Source organism: Dendrobium catenatum, unplaced genomic scaffold, assembly GCF_001605985.2.
Source record: "Dendrobium catenatum unplaced genomic scaffold, ASM160598v2 fragScaff_scaffold_1557, whole genome shotgun sequence".
Lineage (NCBI taxonomy): Eukaryota > Viridiplantae > Streptophyta > Magnoliopsida > Asparagales > Orchidaceae > Dendrobium > Dendrobium catenatum.
In genome coordinates this window covers 1,899,030-1,921,117 of record NW_021320019.1, presented here as the reverse complement: position 1 = coordinate 1,921,117, position 22,088 = coordinate 1,899,030, and the positions used below count along the sequence as shown (strand labels likewise).

General features: G+C 32.2%; 1 protein-coding gene across 1 annotated transcript; it reads left to right on the top strand.

The window, feature by feature from the left end:
• Positions 1-7,016: 7,016 nt before the first annotated feature.
• LOC110093829 (GTP-binding protein YPTM2) lies at positions 7,017-20,783 on the top strand. The gene is made up of 8 exons (XM_020818835.2): positions 7,017-7,239; positions 8,932-9,004; positions 17,825-17,872; positions 17,957-18,004; positions 18,826-18,897; positions 18,984-19,139; positions 20,001-20,104; positions 20,319-20,783. Exons 1-8 carry the CDS (start codon positions 7,226-7,228, stop codon positions 20,413-20,415), a joined length of 612 nt encoding a protein of 203 aa, XP_020674494.1. The 5' UTR covers positions 7,017-7,225; the 3' UTR covers positions 20,416-20,783.
• The last annotated feature ends 1,305 nt before the right edge of the window (positions 20,784-22,088 follow it).

Below are 22,088 nucleotides of genomic sequence, written 5' to 3'. Positions count from 1 at the left end.
AATATTTTTAAATATATCAATTTCAATAAAAGATCGAAAGTAAACAATCATTCATCCTAAAGTTTCTCATATGATTGCATAAACGATTCTTTATAATGTTCATTGTAGAAAATGCTCGTTCAATTGTTGCTTTAGTAATTGACAAATATCATAATAAGCTTTATAAGTAAGAACATCAAAGGATACATATCATTCTTCCTCATTTTTACTATTTTCTGAACATGTTCTCCAAATTCTTTATGCACGAAGAATGTTATTGAAAATGGTGAAAACTCAGTAGGTAGTTTAGTTTAACAACTCAATTCTTTAAAGGAGCATTAAATTTCTAGTTGTTGGGTTTCTTAATTGAGAGCATGCAATCAGAGTCTAACTTTACAAAAATGAAGGTATGGCTCCTTATCTATCAATATAATTATAACATATTTGGGATCTCTCTAATTTTTAATAAAGATAATTGTAAAACATTTGTGTCAAAATTAATTTTTTAAAGGGAAATTTACATATATACCACTTTATAACATTCTATTTATATATCTAACACCTAAAATTTTAATATTACATGCATATCATCCTATATTATTTTAATATCAAATATATCACTTATATTTTTTTACTACCACTCATATATTTCATTTCTACCACTCATATTTGATATTAAAATGAACTATGAGTGGTATGTATGTAATATTAAAATTTTTAAGTGTTAAATATGTAAATAGAGTGGTATAAAGTGGTATGTATGTAAATCTCCCATTATTGTGAAAAATAACTTCATAACATAAAAACTTATTGAAAGCAATTAAAAAATTGTCCTAAACAAATTCTTAGTTCTAATTTTGGATGGTGCTTATCAAACAATCTTTCCCATAATATTCCTTCAGTCTTGAGAAAGGTAGAACAAGACAACTGATTTGTTTAAAAAATATTTATTTAATAATGGAGTATTATATCATATTTACTTCATAATATGCTATTTGTTATTTGAGTTTTGTATCTTACCTTCATTTCTTGCATGCATATAGATGCATGATGTGTAAATGTGGACCGGTGGAAAGCTTATCGATAAGAAGCTTTAAGGTTTTGTTTGGGACAGCTTTCTTACTACTTTTTAAAGCAGTTTTTTTGTACAAAAAATTTACTGTTTTTTTAATGTTTCTTAAAACTGCTTTAAGAAGCAATAAAAAAGTCATCACAAATAAAACCTAAATTGCATAAGTTGCTTAAGGCTTCATTTAAGATAGTTTTCTTATTGCTTTTAAAAGGAATTTTATATTATAAATTTTTTAGTTTAAAAATTTTTGTACTAAAAATTTATTTTAAGAAGCAATAAGACTCTAATTTTATTAGCAATGGCGACGAGTTGGATTTGGAGTTGCTTGGTTTCTCAACTGGATTGGTTTATTTTATTTAATAAAAATAATCTAAACTTGTACGATTAAATCAATGTTAATCATTTTAGTACTTTGCTTGAAATTTAAAAAAAAAAAAATGTAATTTGTTTATTATATTCTTAGAGAAAGCAAAGCTTATACAAAAAAACGGGTAGGTATGCGTTCATTTATATGTTGAAAATTAGAATAATTTAATTTTGTGTAATTATTTAAATAAATGAATATGGCCGAGTTTTATCTGAAAGAACATTGAACTTATAATTCTAATTTTCTTCTACTCTTAGGGTATGTGCGACCATCTGTATAAAAAGTATAATTCCTACACAAATTAAATTTAAAAAGTCTTTTTTATTTATTTTTTTTTTCTAATTTTTCTCTTTTTATAGCTTTTTAGCCTTCTCATAAGCGCCAACAACAATAATATCATCAAGTTTTTATCTCACTATATGTGGTTGGTTACATTGTTTTTTTTTTTCTCTACTGTCTTATTAAGAGTAAAATTCTCATTCAAAATCAATTTAAAAAATAATCTCTAATACTTTCTAGCGAAAACCTTCTCATAAGCAAATCTATAAAATCTCAAAACTTCTTTTTTTCCAATTAAATTTTAAATTCGTGATGTTATATGCAAGTTCAAGATTATCTTTTTATTTAAAAAAAAACAATTAAAGTTATTGGCATACATCATTTTAAAAATGAAAATGATATGTATAAATATATAAATTATTTTAAATTAAAATTAAAAGATAAATATTCTTTGTTACTCTAGAAGATTAATACAAAACTTGGTGAATCAGGAATCATGATTTTTAAGCTCAAGTATAAAAAATATCAAGGGTTTTCTTAAGCTTTAAAAAGTACAAGAAAGGTAAGCATTACTTTTTGTGGGCTCATTTTATACCTCTTGTCAAATTTTTGACTCACTTTGCGCATCTTTTAATTTTTGATACACTTTATGTATCTTTCTTAATTTTGACGCCATTACACATTTTTTTATTTGGCATCATTAACCACTTTTTTTTTAATATGCTACTTTTCTAAAATTTTAAAAACAAAAGTAAACCTATTATATTGACAAAATGAACTACTTAATTAAGAAAATTATGATGAAGATTCAACAACTTGCAAAAGATCCCTATGTGATAAACAAAAATATAGAGAGATGAAAAAGATCGGTTTTAAAATCCAATTTATAATATGATGAAGATTTTGAATAAAAAATAAAATAACCTCTTTAAAAAAAGAGATAAAGAGATAAAATCATGAGTTTCATTCATTTGACTATTTTTAGAGAAGTTAACGACACCTTCCATAAGAATTCAAGAAAAATAGGTGGTAGGTTTTTCATTTTTGAAAAGTGAACGTGTGTGATGATTAGAGGAACTTCACAAAAAGAAAAAGTAAAGACAAATTTAAAATTATAACTTAAAAAAAAAGGAACGAAAAATAAACAAATAAATAAATAAACCTAAAGAAAACACAAAAAAAAAAAAAAAATCATTTAGCTTAGAACCTTTTATTCATTTTTTTTACTTGAGGATGGAGAAAAGGCAAGGACTCAAAGTATTGAGAAATGTTTAATAGTTATAATTATTTCAAATAAATATATATAAGTAACCATTAGATAATATTGTCCTCCAATAGAATTTCATAGTTAGAATTTGAAGAATTTATTCTTATATTGTTTTGGGAAAAAATTGCCAAATACAATTTTTATTAGATGGGCTTAAGAGCCTTTCCATACATTGAAAATAAAATAATTTCAGCAAAAATTTAAGAGTTTTTACACAATTCTGCGGTAAATTATGTCAAATATTCTTATTAAATTTTTTTTTTCTATTTATATAAAATAACAATCATACTATTTTAAGGATAGGAAAATTTCCAATTCAATTGGAAAAAATTGTATGAGATCCTATCCTTCTAGATTTTGAGTCCATGGTATTTTCATCCCTTAAATCATGATATGGCAAACCCCATTGGCGTGAACTTTAGGCTTGATCCTTCAATTCATGCCCTTTCAATTCAGTTTTATTATTGGGAGTATAACAATTAATATGAATCTTAAGTCTCGTTTGGGCCAGTTTTTTTCTTGCTTTGTAAAACAATTTTTAGTACAAAACTTTCGCGAATTAAATTTTTTTTACTAACAAGCTATTTTAAAAAACATTAAGAAAATTGTCCCAGACAAAACCTTAAAGATACAATGCAACAACAACATGAAGCCTTTGTCCCACTAAGTGGGGTCGGCTACCTGAATCTTTTTTTATTCATTGTGTCATGTTAAAAGCCAAATTCTCATTTAAATCTAATAAAGAAATATCATTTCTATTATTTTATAACCAAGTCTTTTTAGGACTACATCTACCTTTCTTAATATAAGTTAAATCTAATAACCCTACTTTCTTAATCGGGTCATCAGAAGACCGTCGTTTTATTTGACAAAATCATCTATGGCAACTCTATCTAATCCTATCTTCCACTGGAGTAACTCCAACCTTTTCACGTATATGCTCATTTTGTATCCTGTCTCTAACAGTAAATCCACTCATCCAATTGAGCATTCTCATCTCTGCAATACTTAACTTAGTATTATTCTTCTCTTTTAATGACCAACATTTTGCACCATAAATCATTACAGGTGTAATAGCCCGTATTTTGACTTTTTCAATTTTTTTCTAGAGTCATTATAACTCCAAATCGTAATTTGCCTTTGTCATAGTATTTTGATCGTAAAGCCGTCATAGTATTTTGATCGTAAGGCCGACCAACCATCGTTGCTTGACTGAAAACCTCCGTCTACCATAATCATCCATCAATTACTTCTCACATAATTTTTGCTACAATTATAGGAGACCAAACTAGTGATTCAAATTTTATATCATTATTTCTCTAATTGTAGTGGATTATTTCAACTATAGGAGGTCCTATGATTTTTTTTTCTCTTTTTAGATTTTTCACATAAAAATTGATATTATTTGCATTTTCTTTTTTACGGTGTATTTGATAGACCTTCCTATAAAGTTAGAATATAAAACTTTCTCTATTATGGTGAATTTGTAGAACACAACACAGTCAAATTTCAATTAAATGAAACTTATAGAATGAAATTTTCTTCAAGAATGATACATTTTAATTTTAATTGATTTATTGTAAATTATATCTATCTCAAAATAAATGTTTATAGTATTGCTTCATGCCAAAACATTTTTTGGTAGTAGAGAGATAGAGGGTTCAAATTCCTAACTTTTACAAATATCCAACACATGCATAGATGAGAGAGGAATACAATATAATTATAAGAGATACAAAATTTTTAATGTGAAAAACTTTAAAAAAAATTACAAGGCTCGACCCAATTAATATGATTCCACTAGCATTCATCATTACTCATTAGTTACAAATGATATCATTTCTCAGAGGAATACATTAATTAAATATAATTCAAACATAAACTATTTAGAACATATTGCATTGTTAATTTTAGTAGAATCATGTGGCATGAGAGTTATCTTTGAGATATTGTATTGTTTATTTGTTGGGTGTACTCCCTTGAGAAGAGTAGATCAAAGACCAATAAGTTTAGCATAAATCTCAAAACTAATATCGGGGGTTAGAGTTAGTGTTGATGGTTGCATTAGCCATATAAATGATGATATGCATTGATATTATTTTAGTCATGGTACATGATAAGTTCAATGAACGTCGGTGTAGTTTGATAATAGCAATTAGAAGGCCATATGAAAAAATTTGGAGGACCGTAGTTGGGTGTTGGCAATTAAAAGAATTGTAGTTGGGTGATGGACCTCGAAGGTTAGTAGGTAGATGATGGTGTTAATAAGGACCATTTGAATGATAGTAGTCAGAGGACTGTAGTTATATGACAGTCAAAGGATCGTATAGAGCGAAAGGTAAGGATCGTTGTCGGACGACGATAGCCAAATGACTATAGTTGAGTGACAATTAACCAGAGCATCATTGTCGATAGACGGTGGTCAAAAGGATCAGAGTCAAGTGACAGTGGTCCGAAGAAATGTAGTTGGGTGGTGGTAGTCCAAAGGACCGTAGTTACGCAACATAGATCAGAGAAACATAGTCAGGCGACCAAGTTTGGTGGACCGTTGTCAAGTGACGAAGGTCAGATAATCATTATGTGATGATGGTGATAGGGTGATATTCTAATAATAACAATTGGGCGGTGGCTCAACGACAACATTAGGTAGTGTTTTGACTATAGGGTCGGACAATGGAAGACAACAATGTTCAACAGTAATTTGATAGTGGCAATAGGGCATTAGCTCAAAGGCAGTAGTCGATCATTGGTCTTGTGGCAACGATTGATCATGGTCCAATGTCGATAGTAAGATGAGGATCCAACGATGCATTGAACACTGGTCCTTCAGTGGTGGTCTAGGATCCTTAGAGTTTTAAGAGCTCCTTTGAATCTCAAACCAAAATCCAACCTCCTAGTCCCTCTTCATGTACAGAGTAGGTGCCTATTTATAAATTTTTAGAGTGACATGCATTTAATATAGATAAAATCTAGAACACTCCATCAGATGGCCTTTAGTGATTCTTTTGATCATAAAACATGCGTTCAACATTTAAATGTCTTAAGCTTCATTTGTGACTACTTTATTGATGCTTCTTAAAGCAGCTTTCAAGCACAAAAAATAAAATATTTGTACTAGAAAGCTGCTTTAAGAAGCTGTAAGAAAGTCATCCAATCGAAGCCTTAATGTCATTAGAATTAAATGATATTATGCTTGTTAGATTTATCTTATTGAGATGCTCAATCTTAATGTAAATATGTCAAATTTGGAGACATTTGATCATCCAACTAATACCTCAAAGTTTTCAAGTGAGTTTTAAGTGCTTGTTCTAAGTTCATTCGAGATCGAATTGGACCAATTTTAATATTATTAGTTTTTTTCTTGTAATGATGTTCAATTTAACTATAAATTTGCCTAAAATTGCAGTTTAGATGATCCTAGATTTAATTTCGAAAGTCCCTCATGCAAATATGTTGAAATTGGTGAGTATTAAGCATATTTTTGGATGATATATCAACTACAAAGATTATTCTAATCAAATTTGAATCAGAATACCTTAACATTCTCTTTAATCAAAATTAGCGTAGACGCTGTAAGTTGACGAAGGCAAGAAAAGTTAGAAGCAACTTCCCCCAATACGGCGAAGTCAAGTTTGAGTACCTTCCAATTCCAGAGGTCCCGTGTGGGGAAACTTCAAATAATAATAATAATAATAATAATTTAAATTAAATTTTAATGATAATAAAATTCATCCTGAAATGATTTTTTTTTTCTTACGCGGTTAGGCCAACATTTGATAGAAGAGACCGAGGTCAAATTAATAATTTAAAGATCCAACCGCAGGCCGCTCCTATAAGGTGTTCGCCTCTTTACAAAATTGGAAGTTTCGGCCTCTTCAATCTCGCTCCGCCCATTTCAACCGCTTGGATATCTTCCCATTTTTTCGGGCCTTCCTTTCTCCTTCTCGCATCGATTTGATGTTAGGCTCAACATTTGATAGAAGAGACCGAGGTCAAATTATTAATAATTTAAAGATCCAACCGCAGGCCGCTCCTATAAGGTGTTCGCCTCTTTACAAAATTGGAAGTTTCGGCCTCTTCAATCTCGCTCCGTCCATTTCAACCGCTTGGATATCTTCCCATTTTTTCGGGCCTTCCTTTCTCCTTCTCGCATCGATTTGATCGAACTTTTGATCCGAGTATTTTCAGGAAAGCTTTCTCGTGGAGAATCCCGCCGGAGAGAGCGCAGCAACCATAGCGGCGGCTCCTTCGATCTGTAATCATGAATACCGAGTAGTAAGTTCTTCCAAGTCCAATTTTCTAATTGTGTCGAAGAATTGGTTGTATACGTAGGTTTTGATCTATCTGGATGTAGAAGGGAATTTTTATTATAAGGCTGGAGCGATTTAGTTTTTGGAGTCATTTGGTGATTGTGATTTTCTTGATTACTAAGGGAATTGGCTTTATGTTGCTTTGATTACGATTTTGAGCGACTGTTTGTCGAGATCTGGTCCGCATCTACCTCCACGGTGCTATTCGCACCTGATATTTTCTCCAGATCTGGGCTTTAGATTATATTGTCGTTGAAGTTTGTGGTTTGGGTGGCTTGGTTATACGACAATTTATGATTCCTTTAGCCTACGTTTACTAACGTTATGCCTCTATCATTTTTTTTTTTGGGTATAGAAAGGATGTAATTTTTATAAACTCGTATCTAAATAGATGGCTATTGTTGGGTCGGCTCTTTCTTAGGCTTCATTATGTGTTGGATGGTTTGTCGGTGTTAAAAGGTTGATCCTTTTTTACATTTTGCGTGCAATTTTTTTTTTTTTTTTTGTTAAATTATGGAAGCGCATCATTCATATTTTGTAACGTTACATCCATGAATAATTTTTTTTTGTCTGAATTTGGCGGTATTAGATGGTGAAAGACCTGGCCCTTTTGTTTTTTACACTTAAGAAATGAGAGAAGACCCATAATGCATTATTGTTTGCAGAATTCAGAACTCCTTTTATTTTTGTTTTCTTATACCATTTCTACAGTTCGGTTGAATGTATGTAACTTGCCCACTTCTACCGAGGGGAATTATAGGCTGAACCGAAAATTTGTGACCATGGCATGGAATGCATCTTAATTTGATAAATATGAAGGCTATGCCATCTAAGAAATATGAATAATCTTCTCAATTTTGAGTAATCTTGTTCCACCTGTTCTGTTTTTTTTTCTTGTCGACCCCTAAGAATTGGGATAAGATAATGATTGTGATGATGCTGTCTTAATTGCCGCAATGAATCTTTTTACTTCGATTTACAATTTATTTGTTATGCTCTAACTATTTAGTTTTGGTGGTAGGTACCTTTCATTATTTTTTTCTCTCTCTAAGACAATTTTATTATTGTTCATATCAATATTTTATATAAATAATTATATGAATCAATTGGTTTGTGAAGTATCTATAGCTTCGTTTGGGGACAGTTTATGTTTTTTTTATTTTTGCTTAAGCTCCCTTCTCAGCCAGAGTTTTCAATATGTTTTTCCAAAAATAGTTTTTGAAGGCAAAAAATTTTGAAAAAATGGGTGAAAAAGTTCTCAACTAAATGCACATTATTTTTAAAACCACAAAGCAATCAAAAAGTTATCCCAAACAAAGCCTATAACTCCATGCAAACTATACATTTACTAGTTTCATCAATTTAAGGAGTTGAAGCCTTGACACTATTAAGCAGAGGTAAGTACTAGAACTTTCATATTCAATTTATTTTTCTTGCAAACTATTTTTATAGTTGAATTAAAATTTATATATGTACATGCATATTTATGGTTATGAACTTAACCCACTCATACCTATGTGGGATAGAAGCTCAATTTTTTTGAAGCTCTCTCTTTATATTCCTCGCTCTTTGGATATCTCTAAATGTTACTATTCTAAAAATGACTTATCAAAAGGTAATCATTTTAAAGAGAAATATATTTACTTTTTTTTTGCAGTGATTATCTGTTTAAGCTTTTGCTTATTGGAGACTCTGGTGTTGGCAAATCATGCATCCTTCTAAGATTTGCTGTAAGTAGAAAAATTTTGTATTGTTTTCTGCTATATTATATAATTTTAACTAACTAAAATATTTTGAACTACTTGCATCCTTTTTTAATGTTTTTGTTCTTTATTATGTAGTGTTAACTAACTAATTTTTTAAAGTTTTACTTCTATTATGTATTGTTAACTAGCTAACATATTGTTTAATACCTATAACCCTTCTGTAAGCTTCTTGTGAAGTAATTCTCATGTTTACTAAACCTCAGTTGCCTCTTAAATGCATCACCTATGCTTTATCCAAGTAATTTACAAATAATGATTTTTTTACATTTTGCAAATTTATTTTGATGTCTTCCACGTGGTTGGTTTGGCAACTACCTCGGATGTTTGCCTCAGGATGGAAGTCATCTTCGGGTTTAAGGTTTCTTAATGCAGACCTACGATAAGATGCATAAAATAACAAACTTACATTCAAATTTGTAATTTAGGAAATTTTAATTTGGGCAAGTATTTTTATTTCCTTAGATGAAACTAAGAATAAAAAAATAACATGGCATAATTGATAATGCAATAGCTATTCATGAGATATATCATATATCACATACAAATTCGAAAGCATGAAAACCCTATATTTGATTGAAATATACGTCATAGCTTAAAATTAGATAATACTAGATCTGATAAACTCAATTAATGTGCTTACTTTTAACTATAAATTAGGGAATAGAAAAATGAAAGTTGCTAGATCACCAAATAGGCACACCAAACTTTGTGCTTGTACAACAACTACAACATCATCGTCAAGCTTCTATCCCACTATGTGGGGTTGGCTACATGAATCTTTTTTCTTCATTGTGTCCTATTGAGAGTTAAATTCTCATATAAATCTAATAAATAATGGTCATTTATAACATTTTATGATCAAATCTTTTTAGGTTTACCTCTATCTTTCTTAACATAAGTCAAATATAATACATCTACTTTCCTAACCGGGTCATCGGAAGGCCGCCATTTTATGTGACTAAACCATAAAAGGAGACTCTCTAATCTTATCTTCCATTGGAGCTACTCCAACCTCTTCACATATATGCTCATTTCGTATCACATCTCTATGAGTAAAGCCACTCATCCACCTAAGCATCCTCATCTCTACAATACTCAACTAAATATTATGCTTCTCTTTTAATGGTCAACATTATGCACCATAAAGCATTGCAGGTATAACCACCGTCTTATAAAATTTTCCCTTAAGTTTGAGAAGGACTTTTCTATCACACAACAAACCCGATGCATTCCTCCATTGCAACCATCCAAATTGAATTCTACTAATAATATCCCCATCTATTTCACCATCACTCTGAACAATAAACCCAATATCAAAAACATGTACTCTTATTAATGACTTGATCACCCAAAGTCACAATCCCCCACTAGATCTATTATTACTAAAATTACACTTCATATATTCAATTTTAGATCTACTCAAATGAAAGCCTTTAGACTCTATGATTGAACTCCATAATTCAAGTTTACCTTCAACTCCATCTTTAGTCTTATCAACAAGAAGAATATTGTCAACAAAAATCATTCACCATGGTACAACCTCTTGCAAATGTCTAGTGAGAACATCCATGACTAAAGAAAAAAGATATGGCTTAAGGTTGATCCTTGATGTAATCCAACTGAAATAGGAAAATATATGGTCAAACCACCTTGTGTTTGAACACAAGTAGTAGCTCATGCATACATATCCTCAACGACTTGAATATAAGCATTATTAACCCCTTTCTTTTTTAAAACTTTCCATGACACTTCTGTTGGAACTTTATCATATGCTTTCTCTAAATCAATAAATATCATATGTAGATCCTCCTAATTCTCTCTATACTTCTCCATCAAACTTCTCAATAAATGTATAGCTTCCATAGTAGATCTACTAGGCATTAATCCAAATTTATTTTGAGAAACATTAGTATCAAGCCGCAACCTATGCTCCATAACCTCTCTCCCACAGTTTTAAAGTATGACACATTAGCTTAGTTCCTCTATAATTCGCATAATTTTGTGCATTACCTTTATTCTTAAAAATATGAATCAACACACTCATTATCCACTCATCTGACATCTTTTTTAGTCTTCAAAATAATAAAAAAAAGTTTAATAATCCAAGAAATTCATTAATCTCCTAAGCATGTCCACACCTCTATTGGAATATCATCAGATCCAACAGCTTTTCCACAATTCTTTTTTTAAGTCTCTCTAACTTCGGTTTTACTAATACGTCGATAAAAATAAAAATATTTATTTTCATTTAGGGTGCTAAGGTCACTAAAGTCAATCGCATTCTCATAATTTTCATTGAAAAGTTTAGAAAAATATCTCAACTACCTTTGTTGAATATCCTCTTTTAATAAAAATATTTTTTAATCTTCATCATGAATATATTTCACTTGAACTAATTAAATCCTTACTACTCTTATCTCTTTGTTTGACTAACTTATACATATATCTTTTGCTCTCTTTAGTATCTAATTTATTATATATAAATTATTATAAGCTAAACTTTGTGCTTGTATAAGGAGAAAATTTATGTCTGAAATCTTCAATCTCAATTCTTAACTTATACTAGGAAAAGCTAGAAGGAATTACATCCGCTTAGAAATTTATTGAATCAAAATATATTCAACTTAAGATTTTATATGCCTCAAAATCATATATTTATAATCTCAAAATTTCATGAATATTATAAATAAAAATTCATAGTTTAATTTTATAGTAGTATCCAATTTAAGAGAAATACAAAACCACATAACAGACACAACACGTTATAGAAGCCACAAGAATTGCAGGAAGCCCCAAAGATAAGGTGTTATCATGGAGGTCACAATGAGCACCAAAATTTTCATAATAGAAGAGATCTCTTATCGACAGATATTCAAAACTGAAGGCCAACAAAAAATGAGGCATTGAGCCAACTAAAATAGAGAAGCTACCAGGCAAAACAAAGAGTTGCTATATAAGGAGTTCAAAAACTAGAAAATCAAATAACACAATCCATTATTTTAGAATAAAATAAAATTTCTTTCATTTTCTCGATTTATTCATCTCAATTCTGTGGGCTCCGAAAAATTCCAATTTTAGGATGTGATCCCAAGGGAATTTTCAGAAGGCAGATTGGGTTTTAGATAAGACACTACCCAGAGATTTCGCCCTCATTTGGTGAGGACTTTTTGATCTGAGTTCTGGTTTCCTATAGGCGCAAGCCCCTATCTATCATCTCTAGTTGTGCTGGTGAGGTGAAAAATACTTATGTATAGTTAATAATTATTTAAAATAAAACTATATAACATTGCAATCTTTTTAATTTTATGAACATGAATAACTTAAATATTATTTTGATATACGCATTCTTTATGTTTGCGTGACAGCATTGTGACTCAAAAAGGAAAATCAAAACGGAATGATTTAGGAGAGAAAATGAAGAAGAAAACTAGCAACAAAGTACCTAGTTAGGAGCTATGGGGGGGATTGCGACTCAAGATTAGGCCTATAAATGGGTAAAATCTTCACCTATTAATGAGATATGCCTAAATCAGTGACACTTTGTTTGGCTCGATTCATTGAGTATTGAGCCAAACACAAATGAGTTCTAATTTGTTAACGGGTTGAAAAATGTTATTCGTATTCAGCTCATTTTTTGTCGAGCTAAATATGAGCTAAACATGAACAAGAGGCCCAATTACCAGCCATCGAATGCATCAGGAATTTTTCAATTGGTGTTTGCTATTGCATGGTTTTATGATTTTCATAGTAAAATGCCCTTTAAGATTCATAGGACGTTACCATCTCTTTTATCATTTTTAAAGATGATTTGATAGATTTTTTTGGAAGAAAGATGCAAGAATAAAGTGAACTTATATGTATATTTACACGCTTAATCAAATAGGCTCTTATTCATATTCGACTTATATGTAAATGATATGACATTTCAAGACTCCTATGGTAGATGAGTTTAAAAATCTTATTCAAACTCAATTCATTTTTTTAGTGAATAATTCAAACCTGAATATTTATTGAACTTATAAAAATGAACTATTCGTGAACATCGAGCATTTTTTGCGCCAATAATTGTATTGAAGAATGATGGAGAATGGTTAGAGAGAGAGAAATGGCTTTATAAATTGTGCGTATTTGACATAATAATGAGGGTGTGCAAGTATGAGTTGCAATTTAAACAATGAGTAATGCTAACTTTGTTTAACCCTATTTTTTGTGGGGGTAATTATCATAAATTAACCCCACTTTTAAATTTTAGCTTTTAGTTACTTTCATTTCATTGAATTTTAGGGGGTGCAGTTGTACCCTCTTATTATAGTTTAGATTTTCCCTTTACTCAAATTAATATGATGATCAACTTGGCATACACCCAAAACCAATATGTGATATTGAATATAATTCCTCCTCTTAGCATACATACATCAAGGTTTTATCAAGCTGATCAGAATTAAATATGCTCTTGTTCATATTTAAATAATTTAGTAAATGAATTGAAAAATCTTATTCAAACTTAGCTCATTTCCTTAATGAATCAACCAAACATGAATTGTTATTGAATTGAACGTGAACTTTTTGTGAACATCGCGCTTTTTTGGACACCCTTATTTGAGATGAAGGGGAATGGAGAGAGAGATAGAGAGAGGGAGAGAGAGAGAGAGAGAGAGAGAGAGAGAGAGAGAGAGAGAGAAATAAATGAGATATAAGAATTGTGAGTTGTAGGCAAAATAATGAGGTAGTAACAATATGAGTTGATAATTTAAATATTTGGCAATGCTTTATTTTGTTAGCCCTGTTTATTCGATAATAATAATAATAGTAAATTAATCTTACTTTCAATTTCAACTCTTCATAATCTTAATTTTATAGAATTTCATGGGTGCAATTATACCCCCACATTATACTGTTGATTTGCCTTTGGATGGAATCGATATTGAAGTTAATTACTCCCCCTAAAATAAAGAATTCTCCAACTCTTCCTAGAATACTTATTTTGCTTGTCGTGATCATTATCCATATGTTATGTTATTTAACAAAGTGTAGAATTCAGAAAGAACTTATTTGCTCGGTTCCTATGTAATAAAATGGTGTGGCTAAATGAAAATTTTGGCATATCTTTGGGACAATTGGAAGTGTGCTTTATGTCAAGCATATTAAACAAAAATTTTGGGTTGAGCACATGCAAATTAATGTTTATGTTATGAATGGAACTCCTCTTAGTAATACTGATAATTTTTTAATTAATGAGAACTTATCTAATTAAGGACAAAATATTTCTCATCTTTGAATATTTAATACAGTTTATCTTGTGCATAATTCCGATCATTTTTCTCGTAAGCATGATAACAAGTCTAAACGGTGTTGAAGAGTATGCCTCTTACCTAATAAATGATTATCCTCCTCTTTTTTTCTTTTTCCTGTTTTCTTTTTTGGAGTATGGTGAGTGCCAAGTCACAATTTGATCTAGGCGGGATGGACCATGGCAGCAACTTCCAAGTTCAGTTATTTACCTACTAAGCTACCTAACTCTAACTCCTGATCTTCTTAGAATAATTAGCCTTCTTAAAATAATTATTCTCCATAAATTTTTTTATTTGATTTGGATTCAAAATTTTTATGTGCTTTTATATGATTTGATCAAGTTTTATTAATTGTGGCTTTCTATAATGAGAATTAGAGTTATTCTATATATGGTGGTGCAAAATGAAAATGTAATCAATCTAAAAGAATATAATATTATTTTCTTTACTCCTTACTTCTTATTGTCTTCAGCCCTAATTGCAACAAAGTAAAAAGTAAAAACTATTGGGAAGTAAAACCGCACAATGAAACAAATAAGAAAATAAAATAGTGGAAAAGTACACTAGGATTTGACGTGGAAAAAATCAAAATTGAGAATAAACTATGAAGCCATACCACACTAAGAAATTCACTATGAAATTGAGAGAAACTATACATATCTCTTTATGTCTCACTCTTTCCTTATTTATCTTCATGTTTCTTTTTGTTCTCTACTCAAAACATATACTCAAAACATCTACTCAAAACAGACAAAGTGATGCATCTATAAAACACCAAGGAACACAACCCTTCAAGTGAAGTATGAAAAATGAGAAAGAAAACTACTCAACCCGACTCGTAGTGTTGGGATTTGGAGAGCCGCGGCGCTCTACTCTCTGTCTCCAACCCAACTCGCAGTGCTACACACTAGTTCTGGAGCACCGCAACACTCACTCAAAGCATCGCAACATTCCACTCTCAGTTTCCAAGTCAAGATTACAGCGTTGTCGCGTTGTATCTTACTATGCTACAGTGCCCAAGTATATAACACTGCAGTACTCTAATGTACAGTGTCGCGGCGCTGTACAACTGTACGGTGAAAAAAATTCGTGGCAAGGCCCGCGAACCCCAAGTATGGGGAGGCCCCCCTACAATTCCTTAACGAGCTTGATCGGCGAAATTGATGTCTCAGTCAACAATACAAGCCGATTGATCGATACAATCAGATTACAAACAGGACTAACAAAAATTGATGTAATACATGCTTGGAGTTACAAAAGATTAACAAGAGAATTTAGTAGAAGTTGACCTTTATAAAGTTATGCATCAATTCAAAGTTATAAAAATTCGGGGTCTTCCACTTTCTTAGGCAAAGAAATACGTGAAGAATAACCAAGACACTCCCAATCAAATACAAAGGCGAAGTAATGTAAAAGCTTATAACACATCCAAAAGTTAATAATGAGATATTCACCTTGAGAATCTATTCTCTCTCTACGGATCTAGGTTGAGCGGAGGAAGATCTTCCACACTAGAAATGAAGTGACCACTAGGAAAGACGAGCCGAGGAACGTCATTGTTGGGAAGGTAGCCGGAGGTGGAGGCGGCACGTAGCGTCCAATGAGGGACCACGAGGTTCGTGGTCGTTGAAGTTCAATGGTCCCGACAAGACAATACACGATACGATTGACGTATCGTTCAACGGTGACGTCGTACTCCCAATCCGGTTCGTAGAAGGGGGAGAGGAAAATGTCGATCTCCCCTTGCTCATTGTACGCAAAACCGTGATCGACCTCAAGATCGGCCATGCACGGTAATCATGGGGATGAGGGAACACGAGGAGGAAAGCCCAAGAGAGGAGAGGGTGGTGGACGGCTACAGGAAGTGGGGAGGCGGTGGGCTCAGGTAAAGAGAGAGAGAGAGAAGAATAGGGGGGGAGGGGCGGGTAGATCCACTTAGGGTTTGAGGGATTTAGGAAAAACTGAAATTAATTTCAGTTTTAGGAGAATTGGGGGGAGATTAAATGAATTTGAAATTTGAATACCAAGTGGGGATGGGTAATTAAGGGGGGAATTAATATTTGAACCCCCTAGGGGCCGACGGCATGATGAGAAGGGGAGGGATTAGGGGGGGGAGAATAAAAGCTGAAATTAATGTCAGCTCAAGTGAAATTGGAGGGAGAATATTTGAAATCAATTTTGAATTTCAAATAAGGGTGGAGGAGTAATTGAGCATTCAATGGGGGAAGCCCAATAAAGGGCCGGCGGCATCATGCATGAGGGAGGGGAGTGGGGAAGGAGGTAGAGAGGTTTCCAAATAGGTAGTGATTATTAGGAAAGAAAAAAAAAAATAAATCCAATTTAATTTATTTTAAAATCGGATTCACTATAGAAACTTTCCTAATTTGGATTTCCCTAAATGGAAAGAATTTGAAATTCGACATTTGAATTTCAATTAGGGAGGCTAGGGGAAAAGAGGGCCGGCGGGTGGATGATGGAAGGCCGGTGACCGGATGGCCGACAGGCGGGTGGGAAGGTGGCGTCCCAAGGAGGCCGGTGGCAAGGAGGGAGGGGCTCGGGTTCTCCAAGGAATTTGGTGGGGTGAGGATTTCTTGAAAGGGAAGAAGAAAGAAACAGGCGTGGGCGGAAAGGAAAATGTAAAGCAACTAACCTCAACACCACATCCACTTGAACTCACAAAGAGATCCACGATACCCTCTCCTCAAGAACTCACAAAGAGATCTAGGGAAACTTTAGAACTCACAAAGAGATCAACAAGAAATTTTTTTTCATTCATCAATAATCCCTCATACAATAGAAGAGGCCATAATATATAAGCCTAAAGAAAACAAAATACAATGACGTGCATGCCCCTGGAGCTACTACTCAAGACAAATAAAAGAAAGGGTACAATCGGTAATATCAACTAATACATAATATCAAAATAGAACTATGCATCAAAATAAAGATTGTGGATCGTGACCATCGATCTGTGCCTCCTGCGCTGATATACTCGTCGAAAACGTCTATAGATGTCCTCATAAAAAATTGGCACAATTCTCTTCAATTTTCTATTTCAAGGTTTACCGTATGCAGAAAATGCTCATATTTTTTCCACCTGAGCCGGTGAGCACTATTAATAAAAAATTTATGTACTTTTCCTGAAAGGATTATTTTCCTTAATTGTTGCGTGACTTTGATTTCTCCGTACAACTTTATCCTTACTGTTTCTCAGCTATTATTTGGGCTATCTGGTATCTATTTGTTTGTGATTGGCCAAGGTTTGATCCCTTGGTTATGGCAACTTGATTCTTTAATTTTCAACATATGATATGTATTGTGGATGCGTTTTATTCGGATTTTTGTCCAGATTTTGATTGATAGGAGGATAGTATCTGCAATGTTTATCAGGGGCTGCCTTCAAATTTAAATTATCTAATGCTATGGACTGTTTAATTTATGTTACAAAGTATCTTTCTTGTAAAGATTTCTTATTGATATCGATCTGTGGTAGGATGATTCATATTTGGAGAGTTATATCAGCACCATCGGAGTCGATTTTGTAAGTCTATTTATTTGTTCTGGCGGGGTGTTATTAATTTGAACTTTTTGCGAAAATAATCATACTTTTGCATCTGTATTGCAGAAAATACGCACTGTTGAGCAAGATGGAAAGACTATTAAGCTTCAGATTGTAAGTTGCATCGTCTGGAATTTTACTAGTCTATGATTTATAATGTTGGTTGAAACTGCACTAATTTTTTTTTGTTTCCAAAAAACAATGAAATTGCTATGATTTCATGAAGCCACTACTATGTAGGATAGTAGAGTAGTTAAATTGTAGCGATTGATTAATATTTGTATAATCTAAGTTATAGTTTATGAATGATTGCTTTAATGTTTGTAAAAATGATGTTTTCTTCATAATTGAAGGCCTCTTTTGAGATGGCTTAATTTTGACTTTTCTATTTTGAAACGATAAAATTATTTTTGGATTGTTGTTTCAATGTGACACTTTTTACAAAACTTCATTTTTCTACTATTTTCAAAAGCTTTTTCGTATTTGCTTCAACGTTAGAAACCTCCATTCTCTTAATCAACATCTTTAAAACTACCTTTTACAAAAAGTATCTGATAACCAAACGAAACCAAAGTTTACAACAGTTGGATCATCTTGAAGCGTTGACCTGTATATTTTAGTTGTTATTGCATGTAGACCTGTCAATTTCGGGTTACGGGTCGGGTTCGGGTCAACCCGAAATTGACCCGGTATTATTCGGGTTCGGGTCGACCCGACCCGTTAATAAGCTTTGAACAAAGAAAGCTATGTAGTTTTGCACTTTTCCAAGAGAGAGCCATTTTTCAATTAAAAAAGCACGCTGCTTCTTTAGCTCATATTTGAACATATTTCACAGTTACACTTCTTCTAGAACCTTAGTTTTGAGTGCTTTTTGAATTATTTTATTTTGATTTATTATTTCCACAAATGAGGTGTTTTATACTATTGTGCAACAGTGGGATACTGCTGGGCAAGAACGTTTCAGGACAATTACAAGTAGCTACTATCGTGGTGCTCATGGGATTATCGTATGCAGTTCTTGGCTTTTATTTACTTTATTGTATTTGGTTTTAACATTAGAAACTTAACGCTAAACTTCTAATAAACCTCACAGGTCGTTTATGATGTAACAGACCAGGAAAGCTTCAACAATGTCAAGCAATGGTTGAATGAAATTGACCGCTATGCTAGTGAGAACGTTAACAAGCTTCTTGTTGGAAACAAATGTGATCTTACTGCAAATAAAGTTGTGTCTTACGAGACTGCAAAGGTGATGTTAGGAATGCTTAATTTTATTTTAGCACATTAGTTTCTAGATAGATGTTTTTTATTTAGTATAAAGTGCTATACGATGTTTCCCTCAATTTTTAGTGTTCCTACTATAAAGAAAACCGTTGATTTTATATACAACTACTCTTTTGATGAATCTCTGGGAACTCTATCAGCAGAAGTTAATTATGACTTCTTTTGGGACAGCTTTTGTATTGCTTCCTAAAACAATTTTTTAGTATAAAATTTTCTAATTCATGAATTTTTTGTACTTAAAAAGTTGTTTTAGAAATCAACAAAAAAGCTGTCTCAAACGAAGCCTATGAGAGTAAAGAGAAAGCATTATACTACTTAAGCCTACAAGTAATTAAAGTTTCGTTTGGGATAGCTTTCTTATTGCTTTCTAAAGTAGCCTTTTAATATAAATTTTTTTTGTACTGAAAAGCTGCTTTAGAAAGAAGTAAGAAAGCTATTACAAATAAAACCTAGTATATAACCTTGAATTGAAAAACATTGTTTAAAATGGATCTTTGTTGTGGAAAAAACTTTCACATTATGTTCACATTCGTTTATAATGTTGGGCTTTCCTTATGTTAGATAGTCCATAATTCTACATATTTCTATGGAAGCTATTCGCGTCATTCTATTCGTCGATTCACATAACCTATTCCAGCAGAGCATTGTACTATTTGCAAGTTTTATTGTCTACACTTAAATCCAAAAGACAATTACATAACATAGTCAAATCTTCCTGAAGAACATGGCCACCATTTCCTAAATTGTACTTTAGCCTCAATTATTATTATTATTATTATTATTTTTGCTGAAATGATAAGCGAACTGATGTTTACTTGAATTTCAGGCATTTGCTGATGAGATTGGAATACCATTCATGGAGACCAGTGCCAAGAATGCAACTAATGTTGAGCAGGCTTTCATGGCCATGGCTGCAGATATCAAGAGCAGGTGAGACTAATTTTCGTAATGGCCTTGCTTTGATTTCACCATACACATGTAAATTTAGGCTTCATTTGGGACGGCTTTCTTACTGCTTCTTAAAGCAGTTTTTAGTACAAAAATTAAAATTTATGTACTGAAAAACTGCTTTAAGAAGCAATAAGAAAACCGTCCCGAATGAATCCATAAAATTCCAATTTAATCTCATCTGAGTTTGTTTCAGGATGGCAAGTCAGCCAGCCATGAACAGCGCAAGGCCACCAACAGTTCAAATTCGTGGACAACCTGTAAACCAAAATAGCTCCTGCTGCTCTTCCTAAATTTACAACCAGTTTGCATATTCGTCTGTAAACTTAGGCTTCGTTTGAGACGGTTTTTTTATTATTTCTTAAAGCACTTCTTAGTATAAAAATTAAAATTTTTGTACAAAGAAGCTGCTTTAAGAAGCTGAAAGAAAACTGTCCCAAATGAAACCTTAGTGTTCAGGTTCATATTGAACTCATGATTACACCAGTCCCCTACCTGATTGTTTGCCTTAATCGTTCCTTTCAACTATTATAAAATTTCATTCTTTCCATCGTCTATTATTTTTATTGTGGAACCTTCAAAAAAATTTAGGCCTTTATATTCTTATGTAATATCACTGTACTATTTAGCATGATTCAAGTGCTGCTCAGGCTCGTGCAAATATGATCTGCGTTTATATTATGGGCTGTGCTATGGGAGAAATTATTCGATGCGAAGTTCTGGACATGGAGCAGTACGGACGTAGCTCTATGTCCGGACTCCAATCAACGATAGACACGTATTATTTGATTTTAATTATTTTTCTGTCATGTGGTTATTTTTACTAATAGCGCGGCCTGAAGACTTGGCCCAACGACGTGATAAGAATGTTGTTCCAAATGAAGTCTTAAGATTATTTTGGGATGGCTTTCTTACTATGTTTCAAAAAGATTTTTAGTAAAATATTTTAATTTTTATATGAAAAAATTACTTTAAGAAAAGATCAAAAACTTATTTTGAAAATTTTTTGATATAAATTTTCTATTATATTTTCATCGTCAACTATTTTCATTTTTCTCGTTTATTTTAAGAAAATGACATGGATTTGGTTACTCTCCTCAAGTATGAACATGTAAGATAATGGAAAATATGAACATGTATTTCTTTAAGTATAACATAATAATGAGACATACATAATATGAGCAATAAAATAATGACCAATAAATACTAGTGGAGACATTAGCCATCCCAACTATTTGCTGAACAGGTACTTAATAATAAGAAATTATGATTAAAAAAGTGTAGATCTCGATGTATAATGATTGCTAATAATTTATACTTCATGTATAATCAATTTTTTGTCCTCTCTACTTATGAGTATGATAGAGAAATGCAATCATTAAAGTGATGTTTGATTTGAAGATATGGGTGCGAAATATTTTAAATATAAGAGTTTTGGGAATATTTATATTTATTTTGAGTAAAACAAATGCAGCAGAAAATTTTAGCATATTTGAATTTTATCATCTAGTTCAATTTTGATTTATTTGAAATTTCTCATATTTGGGCGATTTCTAAATGTATCATAAATTTATTGTCATTGTCGCCGCTAGACATCACCCTTATCCCGGCCACCACTCAACTTTTGTTGCTGCCACTTCCATGAGCCGCCATAATGGCTACTGTCGACCACCAATCACCACAAATTGATGTCTGTATCTGATACGTCATGCGAAAATTAACTTGATCGGGCACAAATCTCGAGGCAAAATCAAGTTGGAAACTTCAAAAATTAAATTCGGGAGCACCTGAACTCCGATTTCAGCGAGCTTACAGTCAAACTGAGCGTCTCGGAAATACGAATCCAACAACACCAAATTTGACCCAATCCGAGTCCAAATGGGTCCAAATCATGGATCCGAAGCGCTGTTGGAAGGTTCAAACCACTATTTGAGTTACCAAACGGACTCCGATTTTGACGAGCTTA